At 35.0% G+C, this 22,832-nt stretch overlaps 2 protein-coding genes across 3 annotated transcripts; both read left to right on the forward strand.

The window, feature by feature from the left end:
* Positions 1-314: 314 nt before the first annotated feature.
* Positions 315-3,482, forward strand: LOC127160341 (carcinoembryonic antigen-related cell adhesion molecule 20-like; the record flags this gene model as incomplete). The annotated part of the gene is made up of 7 exons (XM_051102989.1): positions 315-638; positions 1,275-1,550; positions 1,666-1,920; positions 2,144-2,264; positions 2,616-2,656; positions 2,837-2,859; positions 3,223-3,482. Coding segments are annotated over 7 exons (1,172 nt in total), but the record flags the coding sequence as incomplete, so codon positions are not given.
* A 6,006-nt stretch (positions 3,483-9,488) lies between these two features.
* Positions 9,489-15,120, forward strand: LOC127160340 (carcinoembryonic antigen-related cell adhesion molecule 20-like). 2 transcript variants are annotated; one of them, XM_051102987.1, is made up of 9 exons: positions 9,489-9,548; positions 11,036-11,116; positions 12,423-12,698; positions 12,811-13,065; positions 13,269-13,392; positions 13,711-13,751; positions 13,945-13,967; positions 14,354-14,485; positions 14,647-15,120. In XM_051102987.1, exons 1-8 carry the CDS (start codon positions 9,497-9,499, stop codon positions 14,483-14,485), a joined length of 984 nt encoding a protein of 327 aa, XP_050958944.1. In that variant the 5' UTR covers positions 9,489-9,496; the 3' UTR covers positions 14,647-15,120. The 2 variants fall into 2 exon arrangements, with proteins under 2 accessions (XP_050958944.1, XP_050958945.1); XM_051102988.1 differs by lacking the exons at positions 13,269-13,392; positions 14,647-15,120 and having other exon boundaries at positions 14,354-14,490.
* The last annotated feature ends 7,712 nt before the right edge of the window (positions 15,121-22,832 follow it).

Below are 22,832 nucleotides of genomic sequence, written 5' to 3' on the forward strand. Positions count from 1 at the left end.
CAGTTATAGGCATAGCGCCACCAGCTGGCAGCAGGACATTTGGCACATCTAAATGACTTTGATATATTCCTCCTAAATTTACTATGTTAAAAGCATAGTGCCCACCGTTCGCTGTTTCCCTAAAGCCACCAGTCGGCGGTGAGCCCGGGTGCGAGGGCCCGATCATCGCTGCTTGCAGCTTTAATTAATTATTGTTTTTGTTGTTGTGACTCCAACTAAATATTTAACTACAGTAGCTCTAGTAGAGAAAATGTATTACTCATCTATAGTGCAATTAGTCGATAACTCTTTATTTCTTTCTTTCCTTGACATAGGCCAGTATCTAGGGGCAGACATACAGTTTCCTGAGCTGGCTAACAGAGAAGTAGGAGGAAGTGTGGTGTTTGCCTCTTATAACCCTCCCCCCTTAACATCAATTAATACAGTTCAGTGGCATTTTGGAACATCTGCTATATTGACAGCAGTGTCTAATTCAATCTCCATAATCCCAGAATATAAAGGCAGAGTTAATTTTGACAGAAACACTTCTGCTCTGGAGCTCCTTAACCTGAGACTGGATGATTCTGGAAAATACAGTCTGACTGTAGCAACTAATTCTGGAGGGACACTTAAAGGAGAAACTTCACTACAAGTGTTCGGTGAGTGTGCTGCTTACACTTGGTTCAGTATTTAAGCATCAGCTACAAAGGCTTATATGATTATATGAAAATTATTTAAATGTTTGGAAGGGGGAAAAGTTACATAAAGCAATTTAATATGTTGTGAAATAAACACATGTTAAAAAAGGCAAAAGTGACAAGCTGAAGGACTAAAGACAGTATAATGATGATATTTTAGATATGTGCATTGCACAAGCCTGCTGTTATTTGCAGTGACCTGTGTGGTTAATTGTTACTGAACCAGATTTTGTGTTACTTAGGGGGAAGCCAAGGAGATCACATTAAAACCTGCAAATGTGTAGCTTTATAATTGATTTTGAAGTAACTTTAGACTAAAGTCTATAGATTTCGGTTGTTGTATTCATCTCAAACCCAGGTTTTTAGCCTTCAATCAGCTATGTAAATCCATTAAAAATATATTATGCATGTTACAAACTATGACTAAACAGACACTGAAATAAAATCTATAGGGCACACATATTCAAAAATTAAACATTCCATTCATTGTTGATTTGACCTTCTGTACCACTCTTGATCACACTAAATGTGAAATGGTCACTAAATATAAAAGACTGGTTTTAAATCTAATGTGTTTGTTCTTCCTCACTCATACAGAAAATATAACTAACGTTAGGCTTGTTGGCCCAGAAGAACCATTAATAGAGGGAGAATCATCTGCTAACATCACTACTGAGGGAACAGGCACAATCACCTCTGTGCATTGGATAAAAGATAACAGTCCTCTGTCTCCTAGCAACAGCATCATCTTCTCATCTGATAACAGATCAGCGTCCATCAGTCCAGTGCAGAGATCAGACAGTGGGGAATATCAGTGTACATATAGCAACCCTATCAGCTCTGAGACGGTGAAACTCGGCCTGATCATCAACTGTGAGTGTTAAATGTTCAAACATGAAGATGGTTTGAGCTCAAAGCTGATGAAATATACACATTCTTCAGTGCTCAGTTTGTTCCTCTACCAGTGAGTCTCTTGTCTGTGTTCAAGATGGACCAGATGGTGTTTCCATTCAGGGTGAGGATGTGGTGGATTTAGGGGTTCGTGTGTCGCTCTCTTGCTCTGCAAATTCTGAACCTTCTCCCTCATTCAGCTGGAGGTTTAATGGATCAGACACTGGTGTGACCACAGACACATTCACCATAGATCAGACTGATTTCACACACAGTGGAGATTATAAATGCACAGCCTGGAATAATGTCACTGAGAGAAGCGCCTCACAAAAACATGCTTTACTAGTTCAAGGTAAGAAGAGTTAAAACTAACCTGAAATGAGTTCTTTGATAACCAATACTTTGATTTTAATTTACCACTTGTTCAAAGGAACTGTTTTCAAAAAGGTACATTTAAAAAGAAATTTACTACTATTAATTATTATTTAAGTTTTGATACATGTTAAAGTGTATTACAGTTAATATTGTCTGTCGTAAATGGCCTTGGTCTGTTGATTCTTGTCTCTTTTCCATAGTCAGTGGAGGAGGAGGAGGATGGCTGACAGCAGGGGCGATAGCTGGGATTGTCATTGGGGTTTTAGTGGCAGTTGCAGGCATTTGTGGTCTGATTGTCTATTTAACAAAAACAAATAAAATGTGAGTAATCTGGCAGATCACAGTGTATTTTTTCACAGCTTTAATTTAATATTATATACATCAATATGTTTGTATACTAATCACAACTTCTATCAGCTTCCAACAGGCCTTTGTAAATCAAGTTCTACATATGAACTATACAGTTCTCAATTATGAAAATCTCATTCTTATGTGACGCTATTTTATAATAGAATTTCTAAATTCCACTGTATTTTTTAAACATTTGAGTAGTGATATTTCATACATAATAAAATGACCGAACTGTAACTGTTATAAAGTGTGTTTCTGTGAAACAAAAATGTGGTAACAATAACTATTTGTAACAAAATGTCTTTTTGTTTTATGCTGCAGCCCAAAGTTACACCGACAACAAAAAGGAAAAGCAAGTGAAGGTATGTTTGTTATTCATTCATAATGCCAGCATTAGTATGATTTGACTGAACAACACAACTGACATCACCAATTATATCTAGATTGACCTTGATAATTATATTACATAATAGATTTCAGACTAACTATTCATATTACAGATTATTCAATATGTATTTCTTTCAATTTCCTTTCTTAAACAGCAGCAGCAAGCAAACAGCAGACTGTAAGTAACATTTTTAATCTCTTCTGAAAATATAATAATAAATTCATAAACTCAATCAGTAAGCTCTTTAATTACCTCTTAGATATAAAAGATCAAAGAGTTTATTGATTGATGAGTTTATTTTTACAGTAAGCTCAAATGGACTTTAATCTTTCACGTTTTACTGCACCAAAACATGCTGATGATTACACTTAAACTATGGAAACTGACAAATATGCAATCATGATCATTACCACTGTTTATAGTGGGTTTTCCAGCAACGTTAACATTTTATTTTACATTTAATTTTACATTATTGTGTCTGATGTGAAAAAAAAAAAAAAAAAGTTCTACACAAACTATAAATGAATTAATGATTTGCAGAAGGCGAGAGAAGATGAAATGATTCCAAGGAAGATGAGTGAACATATATACGAGAATTTTGAAGATGAAAATGTGTATGAGAATGAGTATGTAAATGTTTCAAGCAGGCCAAAGGCTCCTACTCCTCCTTAGGTGAGCAGTTTTATAATATTTAATCCAGTTCATTTCATTGTAGAGCATCATATGTGTTTTGCTTCATTATAAAACAAGTGCTATTTATCATGTTAAGGAATAAGGAAGGTCATTTGATTGGTTTATTGTGTAACTCCTCATTCAGGTATCAAGCGCTCTTGTCCACAAGTGAGGTAGTGAAGATAGTGAAACGCATCTACTGCAAGATGATCTAGCAGGCTGCATTTTTTCCTTTTCTTTTTCTTTTTATAATTTTCTTGTGTATATTGTATGCTACTGAAAAATTATAAACTGTAGCTGTAACCGTTCTTTGTGCTCCACTAATGCCTTTTTATTTTAAACTTGTGTTTCACAATGGACAAAGGTATGTTTTTCCCTTACATAGCTCCTTACAAAGTCACAAATACAGAAATATATTTATGTAACAGTAAAAGATTAGGGGCAAAGCCGTTACTATATACACTGAGATATAAAAGCTAAATGTCAGTTAATAATGTGAAAAACATGACATTCTAAAATATGACAAGTACTAATAACATCTGCAGATCTGGTATTGAAATGTTCATTTGCAGGCTCACATGAAATTTGCACACACAGAATTCAGTAGAAAGCAGTCTGAACACCTGTTCTTGACAGCTTTTCTTAATCGATTTGACACATTTCTCCAAAGAAATGTATTTTCTCTCAAAATAATTAGCTATCTACTGTAAACTTATCTTAACTGAACAGTTCAACTTTACTGCAAAATTAAGCACCGCAATTTTTCTAGTAATGTGTTTAATAAAAGTAAATGAAGAGTTCAGATGCAAAACCATCACATGTAAATGCATGATGGAAATCATGAGCTAAAGCCTACGTTTGATTGCATTCCCCCACCTAGGAGACGAGGACCAGACTGAGATTCCTTTTAAACCCTTTTGAACTTTTTTGCTTTTCACAGAGCACTTCCTTACATTCACAGAATGACACAGACAGAGACTGTCTTTTTCCATATATATATGCACCACAATGATGCTTAATAGGAATTATAAACAAATATCAGTGCATTGCATAACTCCCTATCATGTATGTAACCCACACATTTGTCTATTATGCTCTAATCACTCATTGTGTATGTATTTTGAATAACTATTGGTTTAAATTCATGTTGGGTATGTATGAGTTTGAATTTTCATGCTTTAAACATTTCTGTCAATTAATTCTTTGTAAAATGTATTATATTCTCGTTATAGAAATCACGTCCAAATTATACTCTGCAAAAGGTAAAAATTCTGACCATGTGACTGATAAGAAAACAAGTTGATTTATGAATTGGGAAGAGAAACATAGCAATGCCCCGAGCTAATGTGTCCAACAGCCCAGTTTAAAAACTCAGGACACCATAAAATTCTACTCTTGGACATCACTTTTAGTCATGCTTTTAGCCATCATTTTTGCCGCTCCTTTTTGCATTGTTAGAGCACCCCCTGGCTTGCATGCCAACTGCTCCTCTAAAAAGCCATGAGAAGATCATCATACTTCTGTTGTTTTGCCACAAGCCGTGTCCCAGACATCTGTGCCAAAGCCCAAGTTTTCACGTCAAATGACCACGAACTTCCAGCCAATCAGCAACCTTAGGAAACCCCTTTCTGCAAGGAACATGCCAAAAGAAATCCCTTAACACAGTGGTTCTCAGTGTGGCATGATTACCAGTAGTTGTTCTCAGGCTCCCTCTAGTGGTACGCAGAGGAATCACTCAATTAATTATAAATTAATGTTAAAACACAATACATTTTAATCTTTATTGGAGTAAAGTTTTTATTTAATTTTTTTTTTAATTTTTTTTTTTACCGTTTAAGTACAGTACAGTTTTTATTTAATTTTTTAGGTACAACACATTTTAATTCAATTATTATTTAAGTTTATATACCTGTTTTTGAGCACAGTGCAGTGTTAATATTCAAACTGTGTATTTATAATGTTAAAGTGTCTGACAATACAAGGGATTGATGGTTGTTCAGGTCTAAGCAAATACACTGCTATAAACTTGGGATTTCATACTTTCACTCTTCTAAACTCGTTCTTTCCTCACTCTCTCTCTTTCTGCAACCTGTGTGAATGCGTTTATGTGTTAGGTTAGTTTATATGCCTTAGATTTACCCAATAAAGTCTTATTTAAATTGAAAAGAGAAGTATCTTGTGTTTTGTGTAAGTTAATGTCTTAAACTGCCGATCTTGTTTCTGTGCTAATAAATAGTGCTTTCACTATATTTTGGATATTAATATCCACTGCAGAGTTGATGTTATGCGGCTTGTTCAGTGAATCACTGGCCGAATCCGTGATCAGCCGTAGAACAGTGATTCTGTTCAAATTCCCTATAAAATCTTAATTAATTCCCTTTGAGCTAAACTGACCTGTTTCCCTTACATTCATGTGAACAACTAATTTTCCCTTTAAAATTAAAATCTGGTTGCGCCAACTTTAGCAGCAAAAATGGCAAACAAACATTTCTGATAACTAGAGCTCAGTCTTTCACAGCACTGTGGTGGAGATATATTACGCTGAATTATTGATCTTGCCTTTCATTTATATCTGGAAGAGAATTTCATCTGCACTGCATTTTATATACACTACATTCTTGCTGCTTTACATCATAAAAGAAACAAAAAAAAAAAAAAACCAAAAAAGGTTGAACCCATGCATTACAAGCTCCTGTCTCAACATCCCCACATTTGTGTCTGGTGGTGTTGTTCTGGACCACCATGCTCTTTTTCCGTTTAAAATAAACTGATTGTCTGATGTTCTCAAACTTCAACTAATTAGCACAATATTTAAAAAATGGTTGGACATTTAAATGTAAAGAACAGAAGTTGTCCTATAGGAGGACCACAAATCTGATTTAATTTGAAATTTGTCTCTACCGTCTATACCTCTTCTTCCACTCTGCTGTCCACTTCTTCACTGTCCATGTCTTCTTACAGTTTCTCCTCCTGCTCTTTATACTACACCAATGCCCTCCACTCTAATCATCTCTTCTGACCTTTTAAACCCTTTTGAACTTTTTTGCTTTTCACAGAGCACTTCCTTACATTCACAGAATGACACAGACAGAGACTGTCTTTTTCCATATATATATGCACCACAATGATGCTTAATAGGAATTATAAACAAATATCAGTGCATTGCATAACTCCCTATCATGTATGTAACCCACACATTTGTCTATTATGCTCTAATCACTCATTGTGTATGTATTTTGAATAACTATTGGTTTAAATTCATGTTGGGTATGTATGAGTTTGAATTTTCATGCTTTAAACATTTCTGTCAATTAATTCTTTGTAAAATGTATTATATTCTCGTTATAGAAATCACGTCCAAATTATACTCTGCAAAAGGTAAAAATTCTGACCATGTGACTGATAAGAAAACAAGTTGATTTATGAATTGGGAAGAGAAACATAGCAATGCCCCGAGCTAATGTGTCCAACAGCCCAGTTTAAAAACTCAAGACACCATAAAATTCTGCTCTTGGACATCACTTTTAGTCATGCTTTTAGCCATCATTTTTGCCACTGCTTTTTGCATTGTTAGAGCACCCCCTGGCTTGCATGCCAGCTGCTCCACTGAAAAACCATGAGAATATCGTCATACTTCTGTTGTTTTGCCACAAGCCGTCCCAGACATCTGTGCCAACGCCCAAGTTTTCACGTCAAACGACCACGAACTTCCAGCCAGTCAGCAACCTTAGGAAACCCCTTTCTGCAATGACCACACCAAAGGGAATCCCTTAACACAGTGGTTCTCAAAGTGTGGTATGAGTACCAGTAGTGGTTCTCAGGCTCGCTTTAGTGGTACGCAGAGGAATTACTCAATTATTTATAAATTAATGTTAAAACACAATACATTTTAATCTTTATTGGAGTAAAGTTTTTTTTTTTTTTTTTTTTTTTTTTTTTTACGTTTAAGTACAGTACAGTTTTTATTTAATTTTTAGGTACAACACATTTTAATTCAATTATTATTTAAGTTTATATACCTGTTTGTGAGCACAGTGCAGTGTTAATATTCAAACTGTGTATTTATAATGTTAAAGTGTCTGACAATGATTGATGGTTGTTCAGGTCTAAGCAAATATACTGCTATTGGGATTTCTTACTTTCACTCTTCTAAACTCATTCTTTCCTCGCTCTCTTTCTGCAACCTGTGTGAATGTATGTGTTTATGTGTTAGATTAGTTTATATGCCTTAGAGTTACCCAATAAAGTCTTATTTAAATTGAAAAGAGAAGTATCTTGTGTTTTGTGTGTTAAGTTAATGTCTTAAACTGCCGATCTTGTTTCTGTGCTAATAAATAGTGCTTTTACTATATTTTGGATATTAATATCCACTGCAGAGTTGATGTTATACGGCTTGTTCAGTGAATCACTGGCCGACTCCGTGATCAGCCGTAGAACAGTGATTCTGTTCAAATTCACTATAAAATCTTAATTAATTCCCTTTGAGCTAAACTGACCTGTGTCCCTTACATTCATGTGAACAACTAATTGTCCCTTTAAAATTAAAATCTGGTTGTGCCAACTTTAGCAGCAAAAATGGCAAACAAACATTTCTGATAACTAGAGCTCAGTCTTTCACAGCACTGTGGTGGAGATATATTACGCTGAATTATTGATCTTGCCTTTCATTTACATCTGGAAGAGAATTTCATCTGCACTGCATTTTATATACACTACATTCTTGCTGCTTTACATCAGAAAAAAAATGTGCAAAGGTTGAACCCATGCATTACAAGCTTCTGTCTTAACATCTCCACAGGCTTTGTGTCTGGTGGTGTTGTTCTGGACCACCATGCACTTTAAACATTTAAAATAAACTGATTGTCTGAATGTTCTCAAACTTCAATTCTTGAAAATGTTTGGATATTTACATGTAAAGAACAGAAGCTGTCCTATAGGAGGTCCACAATTCTGCACTATCAACTAATCATAGCACAATATTTAAAAATATGGAAGTGTATTGACAAACTCTTTAGATCTGATTTCTATAGCTTCTCTGAAGGAGAGGCCATGATTTCTTACATGGTAAGTTAGGGTAACTCTGATTTAATTTGAAATTTGTCTCTACCGTCTACCTCTTCTTCCACTCTGCTGTCCACTTCTTCTCTGTCCATGTCTTCTTACAGTTTCTCCTCCTGTTCTTTATACTACACCAATGCCCTCCACTCTAATCATCTCTTCTCCCTCTCCTTCTCCACAACTCCACAATCTTTTAGACTTATACCTCTTTCTTTGCCCCTCCTCCATTAAAACAAATAATGTTTTATTTTTTTGCATATTCTTTCCCCTATTTCTCCTTTATAGTTAAACCAGTTGTAATAAATGTGTACACAATTAGAAAAACTGTGCTTCCTGTATTGTCTGTGTTAGTAGGCGAGCAATTATTAGTTTGGGGCCAAATTAAAATATACCATGTGCATTTACTGATATGACAAATTACAGAGTTTTGTTTGTTGTGTTTGGATAAATGGTAGATAAATGTTTGTGATTTCAGTAACACCAATAAAAGGAGCTACAATTGCCTTTTTTCAGATATTTTAAAGTATTGCTGGTTGTATTAACTATTATGAAAACATTTGAGAGTTTTGTGTGCATTGTTTTGAGAAAACTCTTTGCATCATTTGTAATTTGTATGAAATTAATGAAAACGTACAATCTGTTTAGGACAATTACAAAGTTGAGCTCACTGAGTTTAGAGAAATGTGTCAAATCAATGAGAAAAAGTGTAAGACAGCAATATGAAAAGGCCAAATTCAGTATAAACCTTACTGATGCATACTTTGCATTGATTGGAATATTGTGACAGGTACTTTATATGGATTACAAATGGCCCAAAACTTGCATTTTGTTCTTTTTTGTTGTTTTTGTCAAATGTTGTTTTTTGAGAGGTCTAAATCTTTGGGGCTCTGGAAAATTAAATTGATGAATGCAGTATGTTGCCAACTTTACTGAATGATCAAAGGTAAGACTGGTGTTAATATACAGCTCTAGGCGGCACGTTGAGCTTTCTGCTATCTAGAACTGCGTTTAATCATTGACTGAAAAGTAATATAAATAGTTAAGATGGTTTAAGCAGCAGCTCCTGACAGGTGAAAGCTCAATCATGATGGTTTCTAAAAGTCTGTACTGTACGCTGTGGATGTTATCATTTTTTGGTGAGGCTTTTTTTATAATTCAAAAATATATGTTGAATTTCTGTGCATAATAACTAGTTGGGACTTTTTTAGTTATGTAATTGCAGAAAAATGTATGTCCACCTTTGTAGTTAATTTTGTTTTGTTGTTGTGACCAATGTTCCCTCTAATTTTTTTTCTTGCTGAGCCAAACTTTTTTTTATTGGGAAGACATTTCGGCCACCTGAGCAAAAACATTCTTTATACCAGACCTGTACAGCGCACACACAAAAAAAGTTGCAACTTTTAATATTAATGTGCTATTTAGCCTATACTTGATTTGACCCTTGATGGAACTAAATGATGTACATTTTAGATTACCTGAGAAAACATTTTTTACAGTGCTGTTCAAAAGTTTGGGATAAGTAATTTTTTTTTTTTTTTTAAGTTTGTTATGCTCCTCAAGGCTGTATCTGTTTGATAAAAATACTGAATATTATTTCACAAAATAATATTGTGAAATTTTATTGCAATTTTAATTTTTTTCTCTCTTTTAATATACTTTAAAATATAATTTATTCCTGTGAAGCAAAGCTGAATTTTCAGCATCATTACTCCTGTCTTCACTGTCACATGATCCTTCAGAAATAATTCTAATATGCTGATTTATTATCAATGTTGGAAACAGTTGTGCTGCTTAATATTTTTGGGGACCTGTGATATTTTTTCAGGATTCTTTCAGAAATCAAAAGTTAAAAAGGACAATGTTTATTCAAAATATAAATTTTGTGTTACAATATACTATTTAAAAGTTGGGATCAGTATTTTTTAAGATATTAATACATTCTTCAGCAGGGATGTGTTAAATGGATAAAAAGTGATAGTAATTATTTATATTGTTAGAAAAGATTTCTATTTTGAATAAATGCTGTTCTTTTTATTCATCAAAGAATCAAAGAAAAAAATGCATCACAGGTTCCAAAAAATATTAAGCAGCACAATTATCTAAACATCCCTATGAAGCACAGTTTGCACAATGTGTGTGACTGTAAATGTCTCTTGAGTTTTGTGCCCATCATCCGCCATTTCCACCACTAAATCAAGCCACTCTTCTTTAATAAACGATGACGTTTCATTTCACATGTCATTGCGTTTGCGTTGGCTCTCGTGTTGAGCTATATCATCTGCAACCATTTAAATACTGGTTTCTACAGTCACTCATTTGTCCACCTATGGGCGCTTAACATTTCTTTCTATGAAACTTGTAAACCGCATTCACCGGTTCTAACTCTATAGCGACATCAACTCTATAGCGGTTTACCAGAACATTTCAATTACTTTACCTTTACTAGCATACAAGCAAATGGCATTCCCAGATCATTGTTGCGTGTGCGTGGCACATTATTTCTCTGCGCGGCCGCGCGCACGCAGCTTAGAGGGTTTGTGACTCCAACTAAATATTTAACTACAATTGCAGAGAAAATGCATGCCTTATCTCGTGCATTTCTTTCTTTTTTTCTTTGACATAGGCCAGTGTTTAAGTGAAGATCTGCAGTTTTCTGATACTAGTACTGGAGTTCTTAAAGGAGAAACTTCACTAGAAGTGTTTGGTGAGTGTGTTGCTTAAACTTGGTTCAGTATTCAAGCGTTGGCTACAAAGTATTGATGATAATATGAAATGAATTTGATGCGTGGAAGGGGAAAAGGCAACATAACGCAATTTAATATGTTGTGAATTAAACATGGACAGTGTTGGGGAAAGTTACTTTAAAAAGTAATGCATTACAATTTTGCGATACTCCCTGAAAAAGTAACTAATTACGTTACTTAGTTACTTTTTATGGAAAGTAATGTGTTATGCTACTTTGCGTTACTTTTTAAATCTGGGCAGGGCTTGCTTCTTTGTTTTAAATATAAAACAATTCTAATGTAAAAGCCCTTTTACACCAAAAGTGAAATGAATTCACCTCAGGCTGAAAGAAAAGTTAATTTATGCAGGAAAGCTGTATATAAAAAAAGAAGCACAAATGTTAGTTTATCTAAAGTAATTTTTGCTTATTAGTATGGATGAGTTGCATCATCGAAGGTCAGCAGCGAAGACACTGGTTAATAAAATGGGATTAAATACATAAAGGAAATTTGTTTTATTTAACATATTTAATTATTGCAGGGCTGCGTCATATTCTGAGTATGAGTATATTCTGAGAAGGAATACTGAATCTGTTTTTTTGTGAGTGAGATGAATTAATGCATGTTCACATTTAGTCTAGAAAACAGTATCATGTTTAGTCCCAATTTCCCGACAGGAGACTTGTCAATCAATAAATGAGGAAAAAAGTAACTGGCGTTACTTATTTGAAAAAGTAACTCAGATATTTTCTCAAAAATTTAAAAGTAATGCGTTACTTTACTAGTTACTTGAAAAAAGTAATATTATTACGTAACTCGCATTACTTGTAATGCGTTACCCCCAACACTAAACATGGATGTGTAAAAATAGCAAAAAGTGACAAGCTGAAGTACCAATGATTAATGGTAAAAGTGACAAGTAGAAGTACTAATGAGAGTATAATAACAATATTTTAGATATGCAGAAGCCTGTGTGGTTAATTGTTACTGAACCAGATTTGCACAGAGTGTTACTTAGCGCACTCTCATGTGTATGTTAATAATGTTACAAGGAAATCACATTGAAACTGTCCTGAAAATTTGTAGCTTTATAGTTTATTTGGAAATAACTTTAGACTATAGACCTCAGACTGTAGATTTTTGTTGTTTTATTTGTCTCAGACCCAGGTTTTCAGTCTTCTATCAGCTATGTAAATCCATTAAAATATATTATACATGTTACAAACGATGACCACACTAAAAGTGAAATTTTAAATCTAATTTGTTTGTTCTTTCTCACTCATACAGAAAATATAACTAACGTTAGGCTTGTTGGCCCAGAAGAACCATTAATAGAGGGGGAATCATCTGCTAACATCACTACTGAGGGAACAGGCACAATCACCTCTGTGCAGTGGATGAAAGATAACAGTCCTCTGTCTCCTAGCAACAGCATCATCTTCTCATCTGATAACAGATCAGTGTCCATCATTCTAGTGCAGAGATCAGACAGTGGGGAATATCAGTGTACATATAGCAACCCTGTCAGCTCTGAGACGGCAAAACTTAACCTGATCGTCAACTGTGAGTGTTAAACATTCAAACATCAAAATAATTTGAGCTCAAACCTGATGGAATACAAACATTCAGTGCTCAGTTTGTTCCTCTAACAGTGAGTCTCTTGTTTGTGTTCTAGATGGACCAGATGATGTTTCTATCACAGGTCCGAATGTGGTGGATTTAGGGGTTCGTGTGTCGCTCTCTTGCTCTGCAAATTCTGAACCTTCTCCCTCATTCAGCTGGAGGTTTAATGGATCAGACACTGGTGTGACCACAGTCACATTCACCATATATCAGACTGATTTCACAAACAGTGGAGATTATGAATGCACAGCCTGGAATAATGTCACTGAGAGAAGTGCCACACAAAAACATGCTTTACTAGTTCAAGGTAGGAATAGTTAAAATTAACCTGAAATGAGTTCTTTGATAACCAATACTTTGATTTTAATTTACCACTTGTTCAAATGAACTTTGTTTTTAAAAAGGTACATTAAAAATATTTACTACTACTATTAATTATTATTTAAGTTTTGATACGTTAGTGTATTACAGTTAGTATTGTGTGTCGTAAATGGCTTTGGTCAGGAGGAGGAGGAGGAGGAGGAGGAGGAGGAGGGCTGACAGCAGGACCGATAGCTGGGATTGTCATTGGGGTTTTAGCGGCAGTTGCAGGCATTTGTGGTCTGATTGTCTATTTAACAAAAACAAATAAAATGTGAGTAATCTGGCAGATCACGGTGTATTTTTTCACAGCTTTAATTTAACATTATATACATCAATACGTTTGTATACAAATCACAACTTCTATCAACTTCCAACAGGCCTTTGTAAATTAAGTTATGCAAATGAACTGTACAGCTATTTTATAATAAAATAGAGTTTCTAAATTCCACTGTATTTTTTAAACATTCGAATAGTGATATTTCATACATAAAATGACCGAACTGTAACTGTTATAAGATGTGTTTCTGTGAGACAAAAATGTGGTAGCAATAACTAGTTGTAACAAAATGTCTTTGTCTTTATGCTACAGCCCAAAGTTACACCAACAACAAGAAGGCAAAGCAAGTGAAGGTATGTTTGTTATTCATTCATAATGCCAGCATTAGTATGATTTGATTGAACAACACAGCTGACATCACCAGTTATATCTAAATTGACCTTGATAATTATATTACATAAATAGATTTCAGACTATTCATATTACAGATGATTCAGTATATACCTTACAGTATCAAATTAATTGAGTCTTTCCTTCCTTAAACAGCAGCACAAAGCAAACAGAAGACTGTGAGTAACCTCTTCAATCTCTTCTAAAAATATAAAAATAAACTCATAAACTCAAACAATAAGCTCTTTAATTACCTCTTAGATATAAAAGATCAAAGAGTTTATTGATTGATGAGTTTATTTTTACAGTAAGCTCAAATGGACTTTAATCTTTCACGTTTTACTGCACAAAGACATGCTGATGATCACACTTAAACTGTGGAAACTGACAAATATGCAATCATGATCATTACCACTGTTTATAGTGGGCTTTCTGTTTCATGATTTATCAGCAACATAAATATTTTATTTTATTTTACATTTAATTTTTCTTCAAGCGACTACATTGTGTCTGATGTGAAAAACAATTGTTGGACTCAAACTATAAATAAACTAATGATTTGCAGAAGGTGAGAGAAGATAAAGCGATTCCAGAGGAGATGAATGAACATATATATGAGAATTTCGAAGATGAAAATGTGTATGAGAATGAGTATGTAAATACTCCAAGGAGGCCAAGGGCTCCTACACCTCCTTAGGTGAGCAGTTTTATAATATTTAATCCAGTTCATCCTGTTGTAGAGAATCATATGGGTGTTTTGGCTCCATCACAAAACGTGCTATTTATTATGTTCTGTGGTTTTGCAGTAAAACAATAAGAAAGTCATTTGATTGGTTTATTGTGTAACTCCTCATTCAGGTATCAGGTACTCCTCCTGTACGCAGGTGAGGATGTGAAGACAGTGAAATGCATTTACTGCAAGATGATTTATCAGGCTGCATGATTTGGGACAAAGCCATTACCATATGCACTGAGATATAAAAGCCAAATGTCTGTTAATAATGTGAAAAACATGACATATTAAAAAAGGACACATACAAATAACATCTACAGATCTGTATTGAAATGTTCATTTGCAGGCTCACACCCTTTTGCCTAGCTCCTTGGATTACGTTCGCTGTTGATTGACCCTCGCCCGTGTAACGGAATACTCTTTTTGTCTTGCTGTCTGTACACCTGTTCGCCTATGTTTAACCAAGCCTGTTTTTGACCATGTCTTTGTCGATGTACTTTAATAAAAGCTCGTATTTGGATGCGCCCGCTTCTGAAACCACAGACAACCCTATTTTTTGTATGGCTGTCACATTTTTAAAAAAGGTTTAGAACCTTAGGCTGGGGCAAAATAAAGGTTTTCTCTTGAACTGCACCTTCACTTCCCTTTTCTTTTTCAGTCTCTTCATTTTTCATGATATCTTTCTGCATCTCACTTGTGTGTGTTTACTTTTTTCACAAATTTTATTTTCCCATCAGCCATCTACTGAACTGTCTCCACCTTGTTGAAAACAACCACCTCACTGTATTCTGTTTGCAATAACATAACTTTTAGTTCAATTTAAAGTATCACATTATGACCATGTGTTGTTGTTTTATCTTAAAATGACTTAAATACTATAGATTTAACAAAACAATTTTTTCTAAATAGCCTAAATGTCAAAATTAGAGTAATGATTATTACATCATGACTATATTTTCACAGAAATATCATACTACGGAACATGTTATTGCTTTATCATGAGTCATATTTTTCTCTTACCAAAACTGACCATGGTTTATTACAGTAAAAGTATAGTAATGTTGTCATGTATTGTGCGAGGAAGGGGTGAACGAAGACGAAGGTCAAAGATGAAGTCTTTATTATATTCCACAGGTAATTCCAAAACAGGTAAATCCACAGGAGGAGGGTAGATACACGCATACATTGATGAGACCGGACACCAAACACTGAACAGAATGCATAAAGCCAGATATATATGGGCACAAGAGGGAGAAACCAAACTAAACAGTCGACAAGGGTGTGACAAATGTGTGTGTTTTTTTTTTTTTTTTTTTTGGCAGATTGATTGCAATCTGTTTTAATTTACAACCATAGATTTACTACAGATTTCATGGTTAGATTAGTGTAGCAAATCCATGGTTAATATGTGATTACCATGGCTTAACATAGTAAACGTTTTTTGGTTTTAATTCTCATAAGGGTTGTGTTGTTATCTGCCTTAGATGTTTTATAATATTTGTTTGCTAAATTACTACTGTAACTTTACAATAGATAACAATAATGTGTAGCGGCATACACTTAAAGATGTGAACAAACTCATACAGTTCTGGTTTTGTTTGCCCTTTAGGGGTGTTTACCCTTTAAATGGGTCATTGGATGCAAAAAATTCCCTTTTTCATGTTGTTTGAACATTAATGTGTGTTAGCAGTGTATGTACAAATCTAACTAATAATGATAAAAATCCGTGCAGTGGTTTTTAATTAATCTGTAAAAATAATATTCCCTTTTTCAAATCGAGCCCTTCTCAGATGCCAGTTGACATGAGTGTCTTACCTCAGATCAGCTGTAATAGTCCGACCTCCCCATTGTTTCCATGTGGAACAGGGATGTAAGTTAGACAAGAATATCTCCAATTGAGCGATTGAGGTGATGTGTTGCTGGATGTAATAGTGAACATAGTGGTCGTCATTTATTCCCCACATCTGAGCCGCTGAAGATGCAGTGGATTACGTTTGTTTGTGAAGGGAATGCTCCCACTTACAGCAGAAGTGAGTATAAGGTTTTTTTTTTTTATGAATCTTTGCGATTGCCTTTCCTAATAATGTTTAAAAGGGTGTTGTTTTACACAACCATTGAGAATTTTTAACCAAAGTATATTATAGACTTTTCATTAAGACCCTAAAGAATCATATCAACTTGTGGAAAATGGGCATCCGATGACCTCTTTAAAGTTTGGCTTCTTCGAGTTCATTAAAGCCATGGCCGGTTCACGGCTTTTCATCCAATTCTGATGGAATCTGTGTTCAATTGTTTGCACAAACAATAACAGATCTCCTTTAGCATACAATATTTTGAGTGATGATATTAATTTAATTTAGTTTAGTTTACAGTATTATTAATCCTCTGGCTGCTACTGCTGAGAGTTGCTAGTAGTTTAATGCAAGTAAGCAAAGACAAAACTACAGTAGCCTATTGACAGATGAAACTGACCTGCACTTGAAGTCCCGAACAGGTCAGTATTTTGCCTCTCTGATCCACCTGGGTGCCTGATTACTTTAATAGAAACCTTTTTGGTGAAGATGCTAAGCGTGCGCCAGCTGAATCACGTTGCCAGTACAGACTAACCAATTCATCATTTATTAAAGATTTGTTATTGAATGGTGATCCACAAAATGCACATTAAAACTAAAGTAATGAGCCTGGTTTGAAAATAGAAGAAGGAAGTAGAAAGTACAGATATTTGTGTAAAAATGTAAGGAGTAAAAAGTAAAAAGTAGTCAGAAAAATAAATAGTGAAGTAAAGTACTGATACCAGAACAATCTACTTAAGTACAGTAATGAAGTATATCCCCATCTCTGCTGAAGTATGCAAGATTTAACAAACCTACATTTAATACAAATATATCAGAATCACTAAAGTGCCTAAATGTCAAAATTAGTACTACATCTTTATTGAAAAATCCTAATACTGAACACACAATTCCATTATGCTTTGACACATATTTTGGTGGTGTTGTCTGCTCTAGCTTCCTCCCTACATACAAATTCATGTGAATATCTGTTTGTCAAATTTATTAATGTAACTTTACAGTAGATAATAATGATATCCTTTAGCATACAGTACTCTGACTTTACGATAATAATGAGGTGCTACTGATAGCAGAACGGTTGCCAGTTGCACTTGAAGCCATGAACAGGTCAGTAATTTTGCTGCATTACAGTGCTTCTTCTGGCTGCTTCCTCTCCTTTCTCAATTACTGTTTGAAATTGTTTGACGGAAGTGGAAAGAGATCAATATTCAACTATAATGGAATAAATTGCAAAAAATGCAAGTGATTAAGTTGGGTGGACCTTATGGACTTTTCTCACATTAACATGTTTCTCATAGCGGAAGTATATATGTAATAGTTGGGTAGAATCCGAGAGCAGCAATGGGAGTGTAACACAAATGTGACCCTGGACCACAAAACCAGTCATAAGTGTCAATTTTTCAAAATTGAGAATTATCAATAATCTGAAAACTGAACAAATAAGCTTTCCATTGATGTATGGTATGTTAGGATAGGACAATATTTGGCTGAGATACAACTATTAAAAATCTGAAACTGGAGGGTGCAAAAAAATCAAAATGTTGTCCAAATGAAGTTTTTTTTTTTGTTTTGTTTTTCTTTTTTTTTCTTTTCTTTTTTTGTAGGTGCATGTTTTTTGTTTGTTTGTTTGTTTTTTATTGCATTTTTTTAGGCAATTACAGGAATAATTTAAAATAATAATGTAACAAAATAAAATAAAAACAAGCCCACAAAATACAGAGAGTGAGATATCACAGACATTATACACCTTTGCATTGTACAGCTCTTGTTATATATACATATACATACATATATATCTATACATATAAAGAAATATTTAAGGAATACGCATGTCTAAGTACCCACAGGTACTCATAAATCCGTCTACATACATCTGAATACAGACACATTTAAAAAAAAAAAAAAGGGTGGGGGGGGGTGTCACTCAACTTCATCTCTATCCCTTCCACGCTAGATTTTTCATTCCCAGGGATAACATATATTCCGCCTCTAAGCCTAGATATTTAAGAAAGGGGTCCCAAATCCTATGAAACTTAAAGGGGTTATCTCTCAGTGCTGTGGAATAGGCTTCATTAGGAATAATTCCCTTAACAATACTTATCCACTGGGCCACCGAAGGGGTTGTGGTCGTTATCCACTGCAACAAAATACACTTGCGAGCACAGTGTAACAATATTTGCAAGAGCTGAGTACCTTTAAAACCACAAGGGAGTTCCTGTGAAAAATTCAGTAGGCAGATCTTAGGTCCTAACCGCAGAGGGCAGGAAAAAATTCTCTCCAATTCTAAGAAAACAACTGCCCAGAACTCTTGGACCTTAAAACACTCCCAAAAACAATGTATGAGGGTTCCCTCAGCAATTTGCATTTATTGCAAAAACTGGATAAATTGGGGTTCATTTTGTGCCTGCGTACTGGAGTAATATGTAATCTATGCAGTATTTTAAACTGCATTTCCCAGGATGCATTATCTGCTAAACAAGAGGGTGTTTCACATGCAGCTCTCCAATCTGCTTCATGTATATCCTCCCCAATATCCATTTCCCACAAACCCCTGACTTTATCTGAGTTGTCCTTATTTGAACTTATGAGTATACTGTAAAAATGACCAAGTGCTGACCGGGAAGATAACAGCTTTTTCAACTGTACCTCCAATGTAGACAGACCTATACCATTTGGGTGATCCTTTAGTTTTTTCGACACAAAACTATGTATTTGGTGATAAGTAAAAAAAGTGTTTCTTATCAATATTATACTTTGTAATAATCTGGTTAAAGGTCATTAACTTATCATTTTCCATCACATCACCTATCACATAAATCCCTTGTTTCTTCCAAATTGAAAGCCCCTCATTCATTCCTGGGGGGAAAGCAGGGTTGTTGTGTATAGGTGTTAGTGGCGAAAGATGTGCAGAATAACCCTCTATTTTGCGTGCTAGCCTTCACACTTTAACCATGTTATTAAGAATTATGTTACCTTCGACTAAATCTGATAACTTTGTGGATGAAATATATAATAGATTCTGAAGAGGGACAGATCCGATACCTGCTGCTTCTGCACTAATCCAGGTTGAATTAGGATCATCTAAGTGCCACTCCAGTATAAAGTTTAATTGAGCAGATAGCTGATATAAATCAAGTGAAGGAGCTGCCAATCCTCCCATTCTACTAGGAAGTGCCAAAAAACTGTACCTAAGTCTAGGCCTTTTTTTCCGCCAGATGAAAGTTGTAACTGCACTGCGTAGTTGTCTTAAGGCTCTAGTAGGGAGCAAAACAGGCATCATCTGGAAGAGGTATAGCAGACGAGGAACTATGTTCATCTTCACAAGATGAATACGTCCTAGCAATGATAATGGCAAACTACACCATCTTTCCAAATCATTAATAATAGATTGGATGACTGGACTAAAATTTAATTTATAAAGGCAATCCAATTTAGGTGAGATCTTTACACCTAGATACGTAAACCCAGAAGGAGACCACTTAAACGGCAAGGGAGCCACCAGATCTTGAAACGGAGCATCACAGAGAGGCATTGCCTCTGACTTTGCAAAGTTAATTTTATATCCGGAGACCACACTGAATTTAGAGATCCAATCTATTAATTTAGCAGAGTTCTGTGGTGAGTCTAAATAAATTAATACATCATCAGCAGCATAAAGTGAAATCTTGTGGATCTTTTTCCCTAAAGAAACCCCTTTAATGTCAGAATCTTCTCTGATAGCAATCGCTAGTGGCTCAATAGCTAATACAAATAATAATGGTGATAACGGGCACCCTTGTCTTGTCCCACGAGATAAGGTAAATTCAGAAGATCGAACACCATTTGTAATTATACTAGAAGTCGGAAGTGTGTATAAAATTTTAACCCAATTAACGAAAGTACTCCCCAAACTGAATCTGTCCAACACTGAAAATAAATAGGGCGACTCGACCCTATCAAACGCCTTCTCAGCGTGTAATGAAATGATTATACCTCCTTTTGCGTAAAGATCTGAATGATTAATAATATTGAGTAACCGCCTAATATTATGGGATGAAGATCTTCCCTTAGTAAAGCCAGTCTGATCTATATTAATGATAGTAGGAAGCACCAACTCAAGCCGAGTGGCTAGAATCTTTGCTAGTATTTTAAAATCTACATTAAGCAAAGAGATAGGACGGTAAGATCCACATTCCTCAGGAGATTTACCCTTCTTCAGAAGGACACAAATATTAGCTTCCAGCAAAGAGTTAGGTAGATTACCAGAATCATACGAGTACTGCATCATATCATGCATAAAGCAGCCAAAGAGTCTTTAAATTTCTTGAAAATTCTGTTGTGAAGCCATCCGGCCCTGGTGCCTTCCCATTTGCCAATCCACTTATACAGTTACAAATTTCGCTGATTTCAATTGGCCTATTAAGAGCCTGTCTTTGCTCTTCAGACAATGTCGGAGTAGATAAGTTAGCAAAGAACCTTTCTAGTACTTCACCCTGATTCGGCTCTAGCTGGGAGGTGTAAAGTTTCTTATAAAATGCCCTGAAAACTCTGTTGATTGATTCATTATCATGACATAAATTTCCAGTATTGTCTTTAGTGGTGGAAATTATTTGAGCCTAAGAGTGTCTACGTAGGAGATTGGCAAGATATTTATTTTGTTTATTCGCAAATTCATACATTCGTTGTTTTGCAAGAAATAATGATTTTTCTGCCTTTTTTGTGAGAATAGCTTCAAGGGATATTTGTATAGTTTGGATTTCTGCCAATAGTTCATCAGAGGGGGATGTATTATATCTCGAACGAAGATCATGGAGCTTCATTTCTAGCTTTCTTTGATCTGCTAAACTTTTCATATTCACTTTTTCATATTTGACACATACGAAATAATTAACCCCCTAATATATGCTTTTGCAGTATCTCATAACAAATTGAGAGAAATCCCAGGGGTTTTATTGTCTATAAAGAACAATTTAATTTGTTCTTTTAGGTAGGATTCAAAATCTGGATCAAAGGCAAGCCAGGAGGGAAATCTCCACATACCCTGATGACATCTGACATTAGAGAGGGATAAGTTAAGGAATACAGCCGCATGATCAGATATAACAATATTACCAATCTCACAGTTTAGTATATTATGAAGGGAAGCTTTAGGTGAAAAAATATAGTCTATTCTACTGCTAGTTTTGTGTACTCCTGAAAAAAAAGTATATTCCCTTTCCCCAGGGTGTAGAACCCGCCACGTATCTACCAAGCCCAATTCCTGGCAAGTCTTGTCCAGAGCACAGGCCCTGCCAGAGCGTCCGCCTTTCAACAGGACAGATTTATCTAATTCAGGTGAAAGAACACAACTGAAATCACCAGCAATTACACTGTGCTCGCACTGCCATTCAGCAAATTTACAAAAGATTTGTGTAATAAGATCATTGGATTGAATGGGGGGTATATATACATTCATTAAAGTAAAAGGTACTCCACTCAACATCCCCTTAAGAAGCACATATCGACCTGAATTATCGGCCTGAACATTTACATTTGAGAGAGGAAGATGTTTGTGAATGAGAATGGCCACTCCCCTACACTTGCTAGTAAATGATGAGCAAAACACTTGCCCAACCCAGTCTCGCTTCAGCTTGGTGTGTTCATTCACTGTTAAATGTGTCTCCTGTAAACAAGCAATATGAACTTGTTCTTTTTTCAAATAATTCAGAATCTTTTTTCTTTTAACATGATTTTGAACACCCCTTACGTTCCAACTACAAAGTTTCAATTTCAGATTATTCATGGACATTAATGTAAAGTAACAAAGATTAATGTAAAGTAATGTAAAGACTTAACAACAGGCAAGCTATCCTGTATATACCTTAGAAATAGGCAGTATTATATTGTGAGAAGCAAGTAACTTAAGGTCATCAGACCCACAGAGGTTAGAGAAAGTTGAGTTAACGAAATGAGGACACATAAAAAAATACATACAAAAAAAACAAAACAAAAGTAAATTACCCTGCATGCCGAACAAGAAATTATAACTATTTACACTCATAAAAACACAAGCATTTATGTAAATCAAAGTGCGGAGCCTGACGCCGGTCCGTTTCGTTTTTGAAATCCATGGGAAAACAGCCCCATGTTCAAAAGAAACCTTACAAGACCGAGAAGTACAACAGATAGCTGGTTTAAACGTTAGAAGATATAGAAGTAACGCAAAAACCAGTCATACAGTCATTGGTGTTAGAAAAGCTGGCAGCTGCGAACGCCTCTTT

The sequence above is a fragment of the Labeo rohita genome, unplaced genomic scaffold, assembly GCF_022985175.1.
Source record: "Labeo rohita strain BAU-BD-2019 unplaced genomic scaffold, IGBB_LRoh.1.0 scaffold_329, whole genome shotgun sequence".
Lineage (NCBI taxonomy): Eukaryota > Metazoa > Chordata > Actinopteri > Cypriniformes > Cyprinidae > Labeo > Labeo rohita.